Genomic DNA, 18,871 nt, shown 5'->3' with positions numbered 1-18,871 from the left:
TTTTGTACTTGGTGACCATATCGTTGCTGCATATTCTAATCTTGGTCTTATCAGGGTGATTAGGATTTTCCTCACCATTTCTTCATCCAGGTATGTAAATGCCACTTTGATTGTTCTTATTAAATTATAAGTTTCTCCAAAAATCTTATTTATATGTTTCTCAGGTGACATATTATTCATAACAATGACTCCCAGGTCCTTCTCATTTTCTACTCTTTTTATTCCTTCTTCTCCCAAATTATATGATCCTGTTATTCTATTTTTGCTTTTTCCAAATTCCATTATACTACACTTTTTTGTATTGAACTCCATCTCCCACTTCCTACTCCATTCTTGTACTTTATTTAGATCCCTCTGTAGTGATTCACAATCTTCTTCAGTTTTCACTCTTTTCAGTAGTTTTGCATCATCTGCAAAGAAGCTCATATAGCTTTCAATTCCTTCATCCATATCATTAATATATATAGCAAACATTATTGGGGCCAGAACTGTTCCCTGCGGGACACCGCTTATTACTTCATTCCATTTTGAGTACTGATCTCTTATCACTACTCTCATTTTTCTTTCTTGCAAAAAGTCTTCCATCCAATTTAGCAATTTACCTTGTATTCCTCCTTCATATTCTAATTTCTTAAGCAACTTCTTATGTGGTACTTTGTCAAAAGCTTTTTTTAGGTCTAGAAATGCACAATCAGCCCATCCATCTCTTTCTTGTATTATATCTATTAGCCTTGAATAGAAACATATTAAATTGGTGACGCATGACCGTCCTTGTCTGAATCCAAATTGCCTTGGATTTAGTACGTTGTTTTTTTCCAAGTATTTTACCCATCTACTTTTGATAATTCTTTCACAAATTTTTGCTATTGTACTTGTTAGAGAGACTGGTCTATAGTTGGTAGGTTCTTCTTTATTTCCTCATTTATATATAGGTACTATATTTGCTTTTTTCCAATCTTCTGGAACTTTTCCTTCTTTTAAGGAACTGCTTATTATGCTATGTATTTTGTCTGCCAGTTCATTCCTGCATTCTTTCAGAATCCAGTTTGCTATTTCATCTGGCCCATGCGATTTTCTGACATCAAAATTACCCAAGTGTGTCAATATTTCATTCTTTGTTACTTCTATTTCTTCCATAGGGGGGACTTTTTCTTTCCACTCAATCTCTTCAGGTTGTATATTTTCCCTTGTAAACACTGATTTAAAATGTTTGTTCATAATTTCTGCCATTTCCATTTCCTCAGTGTATTCAACTCCTCCTTGTCTCAATTTCTCCAAGTCTTGTTTGTTTTTCAGTTTATTGTTTACAAATCTGTAGAATAGTTTTGGTTGATCTTTACACTTTTCTATAACATCTTTTTCATATTTTCTTTTTTTCTCTCTGCACTTTTGTACATATTCATTTCTATAACCAGTATATATTTTCCATTTTTCAGGTCTTCTGTCTTTTTTCCATCTGGTCCAGGCTTTGTCTCTTTTGTCTTTTAACTCCCTACAACTTTTGTTGTACCAGCATTTTACATATTCTTTTTCTTGTTTTTGTCTTGGGACATACTTTTCCACTCCTTTTTTGTAAATTTTTGTCAAAATATTCCATTTCTCTTCCACTGATGTTTCTTCTTTGTATATTTCTTCCCAGTTTTCTTGTTGGAAGAATTCTCTTATTTTATCAAAGTTTGTTTTTTCATACATCATTCTTCCTTTTCTATATTGTTCATTTCTTTTCATATATTTTTCTTCATTAAGTTCCAGTTCAATCAATATGTGGTCACTTTTACCTATTGGTGTTTTATATTCAATCTTGTCCACTATTCTAGGTTCAGATGTAATTATTAAGTCTAGCCTCGATGGTTCTTCTTCATTTCTATACCTAGTGTTCTCTTGTATCCATTGTGTCATTGAATGGTCAGTAATCATCTCAAGTAGAGCATTTCCCCATGAGTCATCACCACTCTTTACTGTCATTTCTTCCCAGCAGATTTCTTTGCAATTAAAGTCGCCCATCATAACTATTCTTCCTCCGTCTTCCATTATTTTAGTTAATGCTATCTTTGTGTCCTCTAGCATACTTTTATATTCACTCTCCTCCCATGAGGCTGTTTTCGGAGGCACATAATTGATCACAAATTTTCTGCTCTTCTTATCTCTGTCTTCCACTTCTATCATAATCATCTCTACTGTATTCTTTCCATATATGACACCTTTCACATTTATATCCTTCTTAGTCAGGAACATAACTCCACCCCCTTGCTTTTTCTCTCTGTTTCTAATCCAATAATTGTATGCATCATGTCCTACACTGTTGGGTGGTAGTGGGCCTTTTAATTTTGTTTCTACAATTCCCATTATGTCCGGTTCTTTTTCTTTCAAATAATCATTCAGCTCATTCAATCCTGTTATTAATCCATCTATATTTGTGTAAGACACTCTTAGTTTTCTGCCACTTCCATTGTGTTCTCTGTTTCCCTTATGTTTTTCTTTTGTATGTCGAACTTCCTTAGTTTCATGTTCACTACTCTCCAATAGAATCTCTCTTTCTCTGACTCCGTTCTGTTCTCGTTTTTTGTCTTAGCTTCCAGTCTTTTCTGCTTTTCTTCCTCTCTTTCCTCTTTATTCATTTCTCTTTTTATCCATATCTTTTTGTGTTGTTCACTTGTTGCTAGTTTCCCTGTTTTGGATAAGATATTCTCTGCCGTTGTTTGTGACTTGAATTTAATCTTAATTGGTCTGGTCTTGTCTGTGCTATACTTTCCGAGTCTAAATTTCTCTTCGATTTGTTTCATAATTCCTGGTTCATCTTCCTGAACTGATTCTAGTAATTGGCTTACTTTTTCATTTTCCTCTTTGATTCTTGTGGTTCTATCTGTGTTGTGTTTCTCTTCCATTCCTAATATAATTATACATTTCTTCTTGTCTGCTAAATCCCTTACTATATTCTCCTTTTGTCTCATCACTTTAACCCAAATTGCCCGGGTGCCGCACATGTGCGGCAATCACTTTTGTTCCAAGATTTCGGGGTCAGCATATATGTGGTACTTGCAAATTTCTGAAGATATCGGGTGTCAGCATATATGCGTTACATAGCCACGTTCCAAATTCACGGGGAACGCACAAATGCGGTGTTGTCTCTTGTTCTCGGTCCTCAGCATATGTGCGTCTTTTTATCCTATAAGGCCAGAGGTTCTTTGTTTACCATTTGAAGTAAGAGGGGAGGGGGACTGGGGGGATAATTAGTTTCGCCTCATTACTCCAATACCCCCCTACTCAAGGGGGGGTGAATGATGTCACCGAATTGGCGCATTCTGATTGGTTTATTTGAAATATATTATCTTATAAGACGATCTGAGATTGGATAATAAATTATGTTACACTATCTATGATTGACCATAGAGGTGAGGGGTGAATGATGTCACCGAATTGGCGCATTCTGATTGGTTTATTTGAAATGTATTATTTTATAAGACGATCTGAGATTGGATAATAAATTATGTTACACTTGGCTATCTATGATTGGCCATAGAGGTGAGGGGTGAATGATGTCACCGAATTGGCGCATTCTGATTGGTTTATTTGAAATATATTATCTTATAAGACGATCTGAGATTGGATAATAAATTATGTTACACTATCTATGATTGGCCATAGAGGTGAGGGGTGAATGATGTCACCGAATTGGCGCATTCTGATTGGTTTATTTGAAATGTATTATTTTATAAGACGATCTGAGATTGGATAATAAATTATGTTACACTTGGCTATCTATGATTGGCCATAGAGCTATATATAAGGCGAGACTCAGCCGGTTGAAGTCGTTTCTCGCCAGGCCTCTGAACTGCTAACATGCCTCGCCAGCCCTCAACCTCTCTACGTTCAACTTCTCGACCTACGAGTCATAGAAGGCCTACTTCCAAGTCTCGCCCTTTGCGTATATCATCCTCTGACGAAGATGACCCTGCACCTCTTGCTCCATCACCCAAAAGGCGTGCCATTCCATCTGCAAGTGGAACACAACTTGTACCATCGGGTACACAACAACCTGTACCCTCTACTTCGGGTACACAACAACAAGTAGGCGATTCTGACTGGGATCCTGAGGACGTGGACAGCTCAAATGAGGGCAGTGATGAAGAATGGGGAGAATTGGATTATGTAAATATACATGATTCATCAATAGACTCGGACGAGCCGCTAGCCAATGTGGTGAGGAAGGAGCACGACAGGAATGCACCAGGTACATCTGGTTTCCAGTGGAAGAAGAAAAATAACGTACCAAGGAGATTTGCTTTCTCTGGTTCTCCAGGAGTACAGAATGAAGATCTGGATGGATACTCCACTGTGTCTGATGTATTTTCATCTTTATTCCCTCCTGAAATGTGGGAAAGATTTGCTGAGGAGACAAACACATATGCCAGCCAGAACCCACCCAAAGCCTATGCCCATTCGAAGCCTTGGACACCTGTGGACGAGACTGAGATGAAGGCCTTCATAGGTCTCCGTCTTCTCATGGGAGTGCAGAATCGTCCGCATGCACAGCACTTCTGGTCAAAAAGCAAACTTCTGCACTCCGAAATATTTGGTGAGACCATGAGTAGGGACCGATACTCCATGATTGCATCAAATATGCATTTCTCCAATAATATGGATCCTCAGAAGGACAATGACAAGTTGTGGAAGCTAAGGCACATCATTGATATGTTTGACTTCACCTTCAAGACTGTTTATACATCCCCCAAAATTGTGACAGTCGATGAGAGTCTCTTGGCATATCGTGGCAGACATCATGCTGTCCAGTATAATCCCTCAAAGCGGTCACGGTTTGGTCTGAAGGTATACAAGTTGTGCTGCAGTGATGGTCCTGCTGCTGGCTACACCATAGCTTTCAAGGTCTATATGGGGAAGGAACCAGGAAATTATCCAGTGGCTATGAGGGCAGTTGTTGATCTGATGACGAAGGCTGACATGATGGACAAAGGATACGACTTGTATGTGGACAATTGGTATTCGTCACCACAACTTTTTCACTACCTCCAGGCAAGGCGAACAAATGTGGCTGGCACAGTAAGGATGAATAGAAAGTTCATGCCAAAAGATATGGTAGTAAAGAAGAAAGGAGAGATAACATCACGGTCAACAGCTACAGGCATGATATGTATATCCTGGATGGACAAGAGGAGAGTAAACATCCTCTCAACAATGCACAGAGACAACATGGAACCCCTTCCACCCAACAGGAGGGGAGAGGTACGCCACAAGCCACAAGCCATCCTAGATTATAATCTAGGAATGAAAGGAGTGGACTTGTCTGATCAAATGGCACAATCGTACCCTGTACCGCGAAAAACCAACAAGTGGTACATAAAGTTATTTTTTCATCTGCTGGACACTGCCATTGTGAACACTCATCTCATTCACCGGGCACTTGGAAGCACCAAATCACATCTGGATGACAGGCTGGAGCTGATAGAAGACCTTATTCAACCTCATCACACCAGATGCCGCTCACCATCACCAGGACCAGGAGTTATAGGTGTACGACCAGGTCATCTTTTGACTGAAGTCCCAGACAAGAAAAGAAAACGCTGTCGCCAGTGTCGCTTAGAAAGTGGGACAAGAAAAGACTCCTTCTACTGGTGTGCCAAGTGTAAGTTAGGTTTCTGCCCAGGGAAGTGCTTCAATAACTACGCAGAACACAGACATGTCTTCTAGACTGACCACCAGTGGACCAGAGGACGGGCTGCCGCATATATGTGGTGCTTCTAATTTTATTATTTTCCTTTTTGTAAATTCAATAAAAATTATTTTGTGATCACTATTTTTATTACATAAACATATATGTAAAGGATGGAACCTGATATACATAAATAAAATAAAAAAAACAAGGTAGTTGAAGCTTCTCTTAGTAATATAAGCAACCAAACTCAAGCTTACATAAATTTAGGATGTCTTACAAATTTTATTCTCATATGAACACATCACAACACATAATAATAAATAATACATGTTCGTGAATCTGAAGGGCCCTGGCCTTATACAGAAACCCCGCTATGCGCGGAAGTTAAGTAGATAAGACGTCCGAGAGTGAGATGCGTCAACAACATCTCAGGCCCGTCAAATTTGGGTTAATAACTGAGTCTTCAGTATGTTCTTTCAATTGCTGTTTGACTATGTCAGTGAATGAAATCTTATTTCCTTCTTGGGTTTGCTTCCAATTTTTACTTTCTTTAGCTATTGTTTCTCTGTTTTCTTTACTATTCTTCTTCAATTCCTCATTCTCCCCCTTTACCTCTCTTAACTGTCTTTTTAGTTCTTCTATTTCATCAGTTAAGTTTTTATTCGCCTTTTCCAGTTCTTCCAATCTTTCAACCCTTTTTAAAATGGTGTTCATATGACCTAACCTACTCTCCAAGTCCTCGATCACCTTATCAACCTTCTTCTCTAGTCTTGTCAGTCGGGGGGGGGTTTGTGTCCCCCCCACTCTCTTTAAATCCCTTGAAAATATTCTCATCACTTTCTGCTATATTGCTCCTATCTATACCTCTAATCTTCACATTCCTATTAGACATGTTATCATCCAACTCGTCTTGGGGTCGTTTGTCTACCTTACGGCGGCCCGTCAGGGCCATTTCCTCCACCTCCTCATTACCTTCCATTTCCCCAGCAATCCCTCCCCCTCTCCTCTTTCCTTACTTTCCCACTACCCCACGAGCAATTTCCCCCCCCCTGCAAATACAAAAAGGCACTTCTCTTTGCGTTGGTATCCACAATCTGCACTTTTCTTCAGAGCGTTCTTCAAGCCGTCCGTTCGTTGAAAGTGTGTGTGTTACTTTTCAACCAATCCCTGAATGCTTGCTTCTTCTTTTCTACTATTTTCTTCATTTCATCATCCCACCTCTCACTACCCTTCCTTCTATTCCCTCCCATCCTCCTTGTTCCACATACTATTTTATTTTTGCACACCTTGTCACTCTCTCCTGTAAACAATCCCATTCCTCCTCCACTCCTACCTGTACTCTATCCTTCACCACCTCCCACACTTCTCTCCACTTCTTGTTCTCCAAGTATATAAAATCTTTGTCATAATTTTATAGGAAATAGGATATGTATTCATTGGTTCTTCACATTCCAGTTACTAATGGGACTGCGAGATCAAACAGTGCGCACCTTTGATACAAGTTGCAATGCATTTGTGTCATCATGGGAAGCAAAGGTTAGGGAAGGACAGCTTGTATCACTTGCCAGAATAGATGGGTAAGTTCCAGTCAACGTGTATTTGTGTTGTGGGATTATGAGTTAAACCTTTTATAGAAATAAAAGATTATTCATAAATATAAGCTAATTGAGTCTCCTAGAATAAATAGGGGTAAATGCCACACCTCTTCAAAAATGCTTTTATTACAGAAAAGGGAAAACATCACTATAAGAATCATATACCATTCAAAAAACTACAATTTTTGTTATGGAAATATTTTTCTTAGAGCATTTGATGTTAAAAGACAAAATATCTTACATGTGATGCCAGCTCAGTGGAGGCATTATTTTGGGATGTTACTCTTGGCCAATCAGTGTGCAGCAGATGCCATCTGACACTATTCTCAGCCCATCAGTGCACCATGCACCATTGCCCCCATTGCTGTGATAATGTAGGCATGCAGGCTATGCAAGTTCCTTTGTTTTCACTACTGTAGGAACTGATAGAACAGTGCTCCTGTCATGTATTGGTTATTATTCCATTATTCATAAAGTTGTGCTATTCTATTATATTGCACCAATGTTGGCAAGTGATAGGGAAAGTGAAGATCATGTGCAGGAATGTGGATTAGTGATAGAAATAGGAAATTTCTATCATACTAGGGACAAATGCAAACCAAGATGGCTAGCTGCCATGGAAACAAGGGACCTTGAGTATGATGACTTATATGAAATTTTTGACAACAGTGATATTGATCAAAATTGTCACGGACTAGCCTCTGTGTTTGAGTTGATATATCAAATCTCAGCCATGATTTGAACAGTTCCACAATTCAGTAGCTAGTATAATAATTTGCCTTTTCAATTTTTTTTTTCTTCACAAGGACAACAAAAGGGTGAAGTGCAAAACTTTAATTTACATGATATGAAAATATATAATTTACCTTAGTCTGGTGTATATGGGATATATGTGGGGCACAAGCAAGGGAGTCAGAGAGATACCACTACCTGCATCTGTTAGATTTATGTGAAGACTGCACAACACAGTACCAACAGCAAGTGCCAGTTTATTATAAATATAAACCTAACCTACCTCTATTTGCCTGGCTTCACACAATCTATCCACTTCTTTATTTTTATGTGAAGAAGGTTTACAAATGATCATTTTCTAGTTATCTAACAAAAAATAGAAAACCTATAATAATGTGGATGGTACTTCTTCAAGTCATCATTTATGGTGACCGACCTCGGACAGAAGTGTCCAAGTTGTGTTCTCCTCCGCTGCTGGTTTGTAAGTCCTCCTGCAACTGGGACACTCGCATGAGAAAAACCTAATTCATATTTAAGTATTATTATTTAATTTAAGATAACCTAATTGGTTGAATTTGATGTCAATAGGCATTTTCATTAAGGATGGCGAACAAATATGGCTCATGCTAGAATGTGGCTTATGGCACCATATTCGCATCTTTTTGTGTCAGCGACACATCATAGAACATGACATATCCCCTTCCCTGGATAAAAATGTTTAACCCTATGAAGCAAGGCTTGAACATTTTGTATCAGGACACAACAAGTCATTAGCTACTACATTTTGTTTTCCTGGGACGTGTTGAACACTAATATCCCCGGAGTGCTAGTCTGTCTATGTGTCTATGTCTTTTTTCTTCTTCTTCTTCTTCTTCTTCTTCTTCTTCTTCTTCTTCTTCTTCTTCTTCTTCTTCTTCTTCTTCTTCTTCTTCTTCTTCTTCTTCTTCTTCTTCTTCTTCTTCTTCTTCTTCTTCTTCTTCTTCTTCTTCTTCTTCTTCTTCTTCTTCTTCTTCTACCTATGATATATTTAACAGGGTTATAGTCACTCAGGATGATCACTTCATTATCTAAAAAAAAAAATCTGGAATTTCTTCAAAGGCCGCCATTTATATGTCATGGACCAGCCTCTGTTTTTGAGTTGATGTATCAAATCTTGACTGTGATTTGAACAGTTCCTCAATCCAGTAACTAGTATGATAATTTGCCTTTTAAAGGGGTTTTCTTGCTTCACAAGGACAACAAAAGGGTGAAGTGTAAAACTATTTAATTCACATGATATAAAAATATATAATTTACCTTAGCCTGGTGTATGTGGGATACGTGCAGGGCACGAGTGAGGGGGTCAGAGACGCCACTTGCCGTGTCTCTTAGCTCTTAGATTTATACCAAGACCACACAACAGTGCCAACGGCAAGTGCCAGTTTATTATAAATATAAACTTGACCTACCTCTATTTACCTGGCTTCACACAATCTATCCATTTCTTTAGTTTTGTGTGAAGAAAACATACAAACTACCAATTTCTAGTTATCTAACAAAAAAGTAGAACACCTTTTATAATAATGTAGACACTACTTCTTTGTGTCATCATTCATGGCGGCCTCCAACCTTGGACCGAAGTGCCCAAGTCGTGTACTCTTCCGCCGCTAGTTTGTAAGTTCTCTTGCAACTCGGACACTCACATGAGAAAAAAAAAACAATTCACATTTAGATATTATCTAATTTGAGATAACCTACTAATTGGTTGAATTTAACATCAATAGACATTTTCATTAAGGATAGCAAGCAAATATGGTTCATGTTAGAATGTAGTTTATGGCACCATATTCATGTCTCTTTGTGTCAGTGATGTGTCAAGGAACATGACATTATCATCCTGGTAAAGACAGTGATAGTGATAATGACATTGATGTTGTAATAAGGAAAACTTAAAAAGGAAGAGTGAACAGATAATTGTGCTGGTGGTGATTGTGGTAATGCTGATTGTGATGCATTGAGTACTAGTTGGGGTTGGGCTGGTGGTGGTTATGTCAATGTTGCTGGACCTAGTATGGTCAGGGGACAAGAAAGAAGACCAGGCACATGAGTGAGTGGGGGCTTACTAAGGTGAGAAAAGCCAGAAACTTAGGGCAGCAATGTATTAGTTATAATACCAAGAAAGTAATGCCAGTGAGGATGATAAGGCCACCATGCCATAATGGGTGTTTCACAAAGATAGGACATGAGAAGATAAGAAATTTTTAATAATTTCTGGACACTGGGTGATGTTAACTCTAGTAACAGCTACTTTGTTGGCTATATGAAAGTGGAATATTATAAGAGAAAGAATATAAAAAAATCACAGAAAAGTGTTAACTTTGGCTTCTTGGTGACAAATTCTAAGGAGTTTAAGATGTGTGGTAGGTAATGGTTTTATATCCACGGCATTGGCACAGAGAAGTTGATAGTTGAGAAAAAGAAAATGGCATCCAAAGTTGGCACTAGCACCATTCAATTTGATCAGGAAAAAAGATAGTTGGCACACCTATTGACTGTGTACATGGGTACTTATGTAAGCTACCTATAGTTGCTAGTCACTACACTAAGGCAAAGTCTGAGAATAGGATGTACTTGGCTTCAGGTGGTTCAATAACACAGGTATATCAGGACTATAAGAGATTCATGGAGGCCAGCCATCTCCAAGTGTCCATAGTTACAGAGTCAAAATTTCAGGAATTGTTTGCTACAGTGTATAACATCAGCTTTGCCCCACCAAAAGTTGACCTTTGCAACACCTGTGAATGGCTGCCATTGATTGAGGGTCTAACTTCTGCCGGTGATGCCTCTCATCTGGAAGCTGAACTTAAAGGTCACGAGTGAGCTTGTATAGCCTAGAATCTCCTCAGCAGCCATTTTAACCACTTCAGTACGGGACTTAAATCTCGCGGGCAGCAGCCAATGCCAGCCGTATGACGTAACGAAATAATATTCGCATCATAAAATATAGTCGCCGCTTATATCGATCGTTCTCTCTTTCACCCGCGAATTTTGAAAACCACAGAGAATGGGATTCAGGGCGCATTTGGGAGAATGTAAAAACACAGGGGCGACTACAATAAATATAATCAAGACGCCGATATGGCAGCATCGCGAATCCACTTGCTCCTCATGACGCCTACGTGTGCGGCACCGTATGGAAGGGGTTAAGGATACTGCTGGCAGTGAAAATGTCATAAACATTGCCACTGCCAAAGCTACCAGTGAATGTAGCTTGTTATAAGTGGTAGCTCTGGCTTTACAACTTCTGCATTCATGACATAACAAAAGACAAGCCCTCTCTATCCTCCTCCACATTTAGCAACTCTTTAAAATGCTCTGCCCATCTTCCCCTTACCGTCTCCTATCCTGTTCTCTCTCCATCTACACCCTTTATCTTTTCTTCTCTACTTGATTTACCTCCCCTTCCCCTTTTAATTTTCTTCTAAAAAAATTTTACATACATGCATACATATACCAAGGCTTTTTCCCCCTTCCAAGGGAGGTAGCCAAAAAGGGAAAGGCATAAAAACACTCCCACCCATTTCATCCTCAAATACACTCCACACCCCTCCCACCCTCCCTCTCATCTGAGCACCTCCTGGATGACGGGTCATCCCTGCACCCTGCCCACCGCCCTGGGTCAGAAGCAGTGTCACAAGACACAGCACATCAACAGCAAGGCCGCTTCATTCAATCGGCGACCCCCCCTCTCCGTCCCCCCTTGCATATAAGGAGAGGACGGGGAGAAATCCCTTCGGGCTGCGTCAAAATTTACTCACACATACTACCCCACCCCCCACCCCCCTGCCCATTCCTCCTCATGCAATCACAACATCATCCATATACAACCATTCTCCACTCACCTCTGTCTTTCGTCCTCTCCCTTCCTTCCTCAACAGACATTCCCCTCTTCCCCAAAGCCCCCTTCACCCCATCCATCCACCTCATCCTAGGACGTCCCCTCATGTTCACTCCCTCCACATCTGCCTTCTATACCTCTTTTACTAGTCTTTCTTCACTCATTCTTTCCATGTGTCCAAACCATCCTAATATTCTTTCATCAACCCTATCTCCCAAATCCTTTTTCACCCCTGTTCTCCTTCTCACCTCCTCATTTCTCACTCTATCTAGCCTAGTAACCCCCACCATACTTCTCAGACACCTCATCTCAAACACATTCAAACTCCTTCTCTCTTCTTCTCTTATGTTCCACGTTTCTGCCCCATACAGTGCTGTTGGCACAATCACTCCTTCATACAGTCTCCTCTTCGCATCCATTCCCAAATGTCTATTCCTCATTACACTCTTTAATCCACCAAGGCATTTACTCGCTTCTCTCAATCTACATTCTACCTCCACCTTCACTCCACCTTTTCCTGCTACACTTGCACCCAAGTATCTAAAACTATCCACTTCCTCCAGTCGCTCTCCCTTAATGTTCACTTCCAGTCTACTGCCACTTTCACCCCTTGTACATCTCATCACCTTACTTTTACCCACATTTATCTTTAGCTTTCTTCTATCACATACTCTCCCAAACTCTGCCACCAGCTTCCTCAATCCCTCCTCTGACTCTGCCACAAGCGCAGTGTCGTCCGCAAACAACAGCTGGCTCACCTCCCACTTTTCTCCATTTTCTTTAACCATCTCCAATCCCTGACTCACTACCCTAGCATTCACCTCTCGCACCACCCCATCCATGTATAAGTTGAACAGCCAGGGCGACATAACGCATCCTTGACGAAGTCCCACCTTTACTTCAAACCACTCACTCTCTCCATTTCTAATCCTGACACAAGCCCTACTACTCTCATAAAAACTCTTGACAGCTCCCAAAAGCTTTCCTCCTATCCCATAAATCTGCATAACCTCCCACAGTGCCTTTCTGTCTACCCTATCATAAGCCTTTTCCAGATCCATAAAAGCCCAAAAAACATCCTTCCCCTTTCCTATAGCTTTCTCACATATCTGTCTTACCACAAAGATCTGATCTACACAACCTCTACCCGTCCTAAATCCACACTGTTCCTCACCAATTACTCCTTCTGTTCCTCTCCTAATCCTCTCAATTAAGATCCTCCCATAAGCCTTCCCTACTACACTTAACAGGCTAATCCCTCTGAAACTACTACATTCACACTTGTCCCCTTTTCCCTTGTAAAGAGGAACTATACAGGCACTTCTCCAGTCCTCCGGTACTCTACCCTCTCTCCAGCAAACATTAAATAACCTCACCAACCAGTCCACCATCACTGAACCTCCCTTTTTCAGACATTCTGCATGGCATCCATCCAGACCAGGTGCCTTACCTGCTTTCATCATCTTTACAACTGCCTTCACCTCATCCTTCCTTATTTCTCCTCCATTCTCCTCACTCATCACTCTCATTTTCTTCGCATTTCCCACTGCAGCTATCTTTCCTTCCCTATCCTCCTTCACATTTAGTAACTCCCTAAAATATTCTGCCCATCTTCCCCTTACTGCCATCTCTTCCATTATCATCTCTCCATCTGTACCTTTTACCTTTTCTTCCCTACTTGATTCGCCTCCTCTTCCTCTCTTAATTTCTTTCCAAAACATCTTTTTATTACTTTCAATATTTTCTGTCATACTCCTACCCCATTTCACATCTGCTCTCCTCTTTGCCTCCTTTACCTTTTGCTTTACTTCTCTTTTCTTTTCTTTGTGCGTCTCATATGACTCCCCCGTCCTCTTTTGTAACCAATCTGTGAATGCTCGCTTCTTCTCTTCTACAACCTTCTTTGTTTCCTCATCCCACCATTCACTACCCTTTCTTCTATTTCCCCCTGTCCTTCTTGTTCCACACACCATCCTTGCACACTTTAAGACTCCCTCCTTGAACCATCCCCATTCCTCCTCCACACCCATCTCTGCTCCATCCTTTACTCCCTCCCACTCCTCCTTCAGCTTCTTTTCGTACTCCTTCTCCTTTTCCTTTTCATTCAAGGAGTTCACTCTAAGAACCTCCCTACCTTTTGTCCCTTTCCTCTTTCTCCATCTATCCTCCACTTACCTTCCACCTAAAAAGATTTTTTTTTTTTTTATTACTTTCAAAAGTTTCTCTTCCCCCATTTTACATCTGCTATCCTTTTTCCCTCCTTTATCTTTTATTTTCTTTGCTATTTTTTTTCCCTCCTTTATCTTTTATTTTCTTTGTACCTCTCATAAGTTTTATCCTATTTTGCAACCGATCTGTGAAAGCTTATTTCTTTTCTTCTACAACTTTCTTTGCTTCATCATCCCACCACTCACTACCCTTCCTTTTTTTTCCTCAGATCCTTGTTCCACACACCATCTTTGCACATCTTGTGACTCCCTCCTTGAAACACCCCTGTCATGGACTAGCTTTGTATTTGAACAGTTCCTTCAATCTAGTAGCTGGTATGATAATTTGCTTTTTAACCATTTCAGTACAATGACACCTGCATAGGGTTCATGAGGCACAAGTAGGTACATGAGGATGCCAGCATTGGCATCTTGATTATATATATATTTTTTGCAGTTGTACATTAGGAGAGGAACAGAGGAAGTAATTGGCAAAGAACAGTGTGGATTTAAGACAGGTAGAGGTTGTGTAGATCAGATTTTTGTGGTAAGATATATGGGAGAAAGATTTAGGAAAAGGTAAGGATGTTTTTTGGGCTTTTATGGATCTGGAAAAGGCTTAAGACAGGGTAGACAGCAAGGCACTGTGGGAGGTTTTGCAGATATACAGGATAGGAGGAAAGCTTCTAGGAGCTGTCAAGAGTTTTTACAAGAGCAGTAGAGCCTGTGTCAGGATTAGAAATGGAGAGAGTGAGTGGTTCGAGGTAAATGTGGGACTTTGTCAGGGATGTGTCATGTCGCCCTGGCTGGAGTGGTGGAGTGGAGATGGATGTAGAATGTAGATTGAGAGAAACGAGTAAATGTCTTGATGGATTAAGAAGTGTAATGAGGAATAGACATTTGGGAATGGATGCTAAGAAGAGATAGTATGAAGGATTGATCGTGCCAACAGCACTGTATGGAGCAGAAACATGGAACATAAGAGAGTTGATGATTGCAAATACAGTGTTTAGGAAGAAAGTCAAGCATAAGTACAAATGGGAGAGAGTGGTGGATGGAAGGGTGGGAGATAGAGCATTGATGGACTATATAGTGGTAACCAGGAGTATAGTAGGAAGAGTTAAGGATGTACAGTAGCCGCGAAAAGTTTGGGCACAAAATTATAGGCGCCCCAACTTTCCACTAAACTCAAAACATGCGAAAAATACAACTTTCCACCCAAACTTTTCGCTATTTTTCAATGCTAGCGTTTGTACCCGTATTTAGCCGAGACAATACACACTATTTGGCAACTCTGTTTAGGCGCACTCGATGTCACATGGAGTCAGATTCTAAACATCTCTCACGGAGAGTAGTCTTTTTTTTGCGGTGGTCTCTGTTTTTGTGCCTTGATATCTCCGTAATGAGAAGTGGTAAAGAGCTGGAAAGAGACACAGTTGTTACAATCATAACCCTCTATAAGGAGGGTTATAAGTGTAAAGATATTGCTACTCGTGTGGGAATTGGAGTGCGTCAAGTGCAAAAGTGGACCAAGAAATTTCGAGACGAAGGAAGTGACATCATTCGTACTCCAAAGCATCGCTCTGGTCGGCCAAGGAAGATATCAAATCGTACTTCTACGGTTCTAACTGCCTCCTAATAACCGTAGGAGGCAGTTAGAACCGTAGAAGTACGATTTGATATCTTGGGTGGAAAGTTGTATTTTTCGCATGTTTTGAGTTTAGGGGAAAGTTGGGGCGCCTATAATTTTGCACCCAAACTTTTTGCGGCCACTGTACATATTCTAAGGTGAGAGAGTGTGGGAATATCAGATCATTTTTTGGTGGAAGTTAAGTTGAGAGTGGAGGATAGATGGAGAAAGAGGAAAAGGACAGAAGATTGAGAGGTACTTAGAGTAAACTGCTTAAATGAAAAAGAAAAGGAGGAATACAAGAAGAAGCTGAGAGAAGAGTGGGAGGGAGTGAAAGATAGAGTAGAACTAGAAGTGGAGGAGGAATAGGGAAGTTTCAAGGAGGGAGTTACAAGGTGTGCAAAGATGGTGTGTGGAACAAGGAGGACAGAAGGAAATAGAAGGAAGGGTAGTGAGTGTATGAGGAAGTAAAGGAGACTTTCACAGATTGGTTACAAAATAGGACACAAGAGAATCATATGAGGTAGTGCAAGAGGTAAATGTATGGGTAACAGGTAGGGGATTGGAGATGGTTAAAGAAAATGGAGAAAAGTGGGAGATAAGCCAGTTGTTGTTTGCTGACGACACTGCATGTGTAGCAGGATCAGAGGAGGGATTGAGGAAGCTAGTGACAGAGTTTGGGAAGGTGTGCGAAAGAAGGAAGTTGAAGATAAATATGAGTAAAAGTAAGGCGAAGAGATTTACAAGGAAGAAAGTGGCAGCAGACTGGAAATGAGTATAAAGGGAGAGAGACTGGAGGAAGTGAATAGTTTTAGATACTTGGGTGCAAATGTGGCAGGAAAGGGAGGAGTGGAGGTGGAGATAGAATGTAGAATGAGAGAAGTGAGTAAATGCCCTAGTGGATTAAAAAGTGTAATGAGAAATAGATATTTGGGAATGGATGCTAAGAGGAGACTGTATAAAGGAGTGATTGTGCTGACAGCACTGTATGGAGGAGAAACATGGAACATAAGAGAGGGGGAGTTTGAATGTTTTTACGTAGTTGTATTTTATGGGACGGAAGCTATGCTTGTTGTGACCTGTTTTCGTATCTCTCCACATCCAGTTTTTTCTTGAAATCATGTATAGTTCTGGCATTCACTGTTTCACTGTTCAATTTGTTCCAGACATCGATCATTCTTTGTGGGAAACTATTCTTATTCAGGTTTTTTCTGTAACTGTCTTTCTTTAGTTTCTTTTCTCTTGTTTCCCTCTTGTCCCATTTTAATAGGTCACCTCTAGTATGATAGGGGCTAATAGGCTGGATAGAGTGAGAAATGTGGAGTTGAGGAGGAGCACAGTGGTGGAAAGGGAGTTGGGAGATAGGGTTGATGAAAGAGTATTGGGATGGTTTGGACACATGGAAAGAATGAGTGAAGAAAGATTAGTAAAAGAGGTGTGGAAGGCAAAGGTGGAAAGAGTAAACATGAGGGAGTGACATAGGATGAAATGGATGGATGGGGTAAGTGGGACATTGGGAAAGAGGGGAATGTCTGTTGAGGAAGGATGGTAGGGCACAGAAGATAGGTGTGAATGGGGAATGGTTGTGAATAGATGATGTTGTGATGCATGAGGGGGAGTGGGTGGGGGATGGAGAGTGGGGGAGTATATGTGAAAAATAAATTGATGGAGCCCAAAGGGATTTCTCACTGTCTTCTCCTTTTATGCATGAGGGGATGGAGAGGTGGGGTTGCCGATTTAATGAAGCAGCCTTGGAGTGGATGTGCTGTGTCTTGTGACACTGCATCTGACTCAGGGCAGTGGACAAGATGCAGGGATGACCTGTCATCCAGGAGGTGCCAAGACAAGAGGGAGGGAAGGGGGATGAATGGGAGTGGAGTATGTTCGGGATGGAATGGGTGGGAGTGGTTTTTATGCCAATATTTTTTGGCAACCTCCCATGTAAGAGAGAAAAAGGCTTTGGTATATGTGTGTACAATTTCCTGTATACCAGATAATGATATGACATTGGCAACCTCCCATGTAAGAGGGAAAAAGGCTTTGGTATATGTGTGTACAATTTCCCGTATACCAGATAATGATATGACATTCCCCTTCTCTCTCCCCAGAAATAAATAACATCATAACTCCTCTAGTATACCTTTTGGGTACCACTACATAGTTCATTAATGCCCTCTCAACCACCTTCCTTTCTACTACCCTTTCATCTTTTACCACTATGTAAGAGGAAAATACAGTGAAGGATTCTTGATCTTTTTGCTCTGTCCCATTCAGTTGCTGTTAATGACACACAAGAGAAATGTGACAGAATTCTTTTCACCACCATCACAGGGGAATCAGGAAGAGGTAGAGTCATGGAAGTGGTAAAGATCTTCAGGGGAACAACATAAAAAAGGAACAGCAGTAACATAATTTCTTTGTGAGTAGATATTTCAAACTCAACATAGACAAATGACTGTGGCTGTGGTCCATAGGCACACCCCAAAATAGTCCCTGAAGTATTGGTTGTATGTTACTATACATTCAATACCCCAGTATGGGAAAGAGGAAGACCATAACAGTAGAGGAAGCATAAACAGTTGTGCATGATGGATGAATGGAAGAGGCACATGGAGGAGAGGTGGATGAAGGGGATGGTGATTGAAATGACAAGGAGGTAATGAATTAGGAAGGGGAGTGGAATTCTCAACAAAGAGGCATGGGAAGAGGAGGTGAAGGAAGTTCTCTATCTGTGTGTTAGTTTATCCTTTTAAAATGGATGGATCTTCTGGGTGTTGGTTGAATTTGCAGTCCCATTTATGGGAGATTCACTGTAGATGACAAAAAATTTTGTAAATCAGTATATTTATTGAATTCCATCTTTTGCAGAATTACAGTAACTGCTGTTAAGTCAGGTCAAGTTACTTTATGGAAGAGTGACACTCCAGTGGAAATCAATGCATTACAGAAAGGAGAGTTTCTGACATGTATGAGACAAAGTCCTCATTCAAGAAACCATTTAGCTACTGGTGGGAAAGGGAATGACTTGCAGCTGTGGGACTTAAACCGGCATGATACACCAATTTTTAGAGCAAAGAATGTAAGTGGAAGGAATTACTAATGTTTTCTCATATGTTGATCTATCAATCTTTCTGTATTCCAAGGGCTTCTTACCCCTCA

General features: G+C 40.4%; 1 protein-coding gene across 3 annotated transcripts in view; it reads left to right on the top strand.

Moving 5' to 3' along the window:
• The window catches only part of l(2)k09848 (WD repeat domain 74 lethal (2) k09848), a 90,075-nt gene that overhangs the window by 25,807 nt on the left and 45,397 nt on the right, over nucleotides 1-18,871 (top strand). For all 3 annotated transcript variants that reach the window (XM_076198857.1, XM_076198858.1, XM_076198859.1), the window contains 2 exons: nucleotides 7,127-7,248; nucleotides 18,581-18,791. In XM_076198857.1, coding sequence (XP_076054972.1) covers nucleotides 7,127-7,248; nucleotides 18,581-18,791 — 333 coding nt within the window. The remainder of the gene's footprint in view (nucleotides 1-7,126; nucleotides 7,249-18,580; nucleotides 18,792-18,871) is intronic.

Source organism: Oratosquilla oratoria, chromosome 15 (assembly GCF_046742065.1).
Source record: "Oratosquilla oratoria isolate Oo_2021 chromosome 15, ASM4674206v1, whole genome shotgun sequence".
NCBI classification, from domain to species: Eukaryota; Metazoa; Arthropoda; class Malacostraca; order Stomatopoda; family Squillidae; genus Oratosquilla; species Oratosquilla oratoria.
This window is presented reverse-complemented; position numbering and strand designations above follow the sequence as displayed.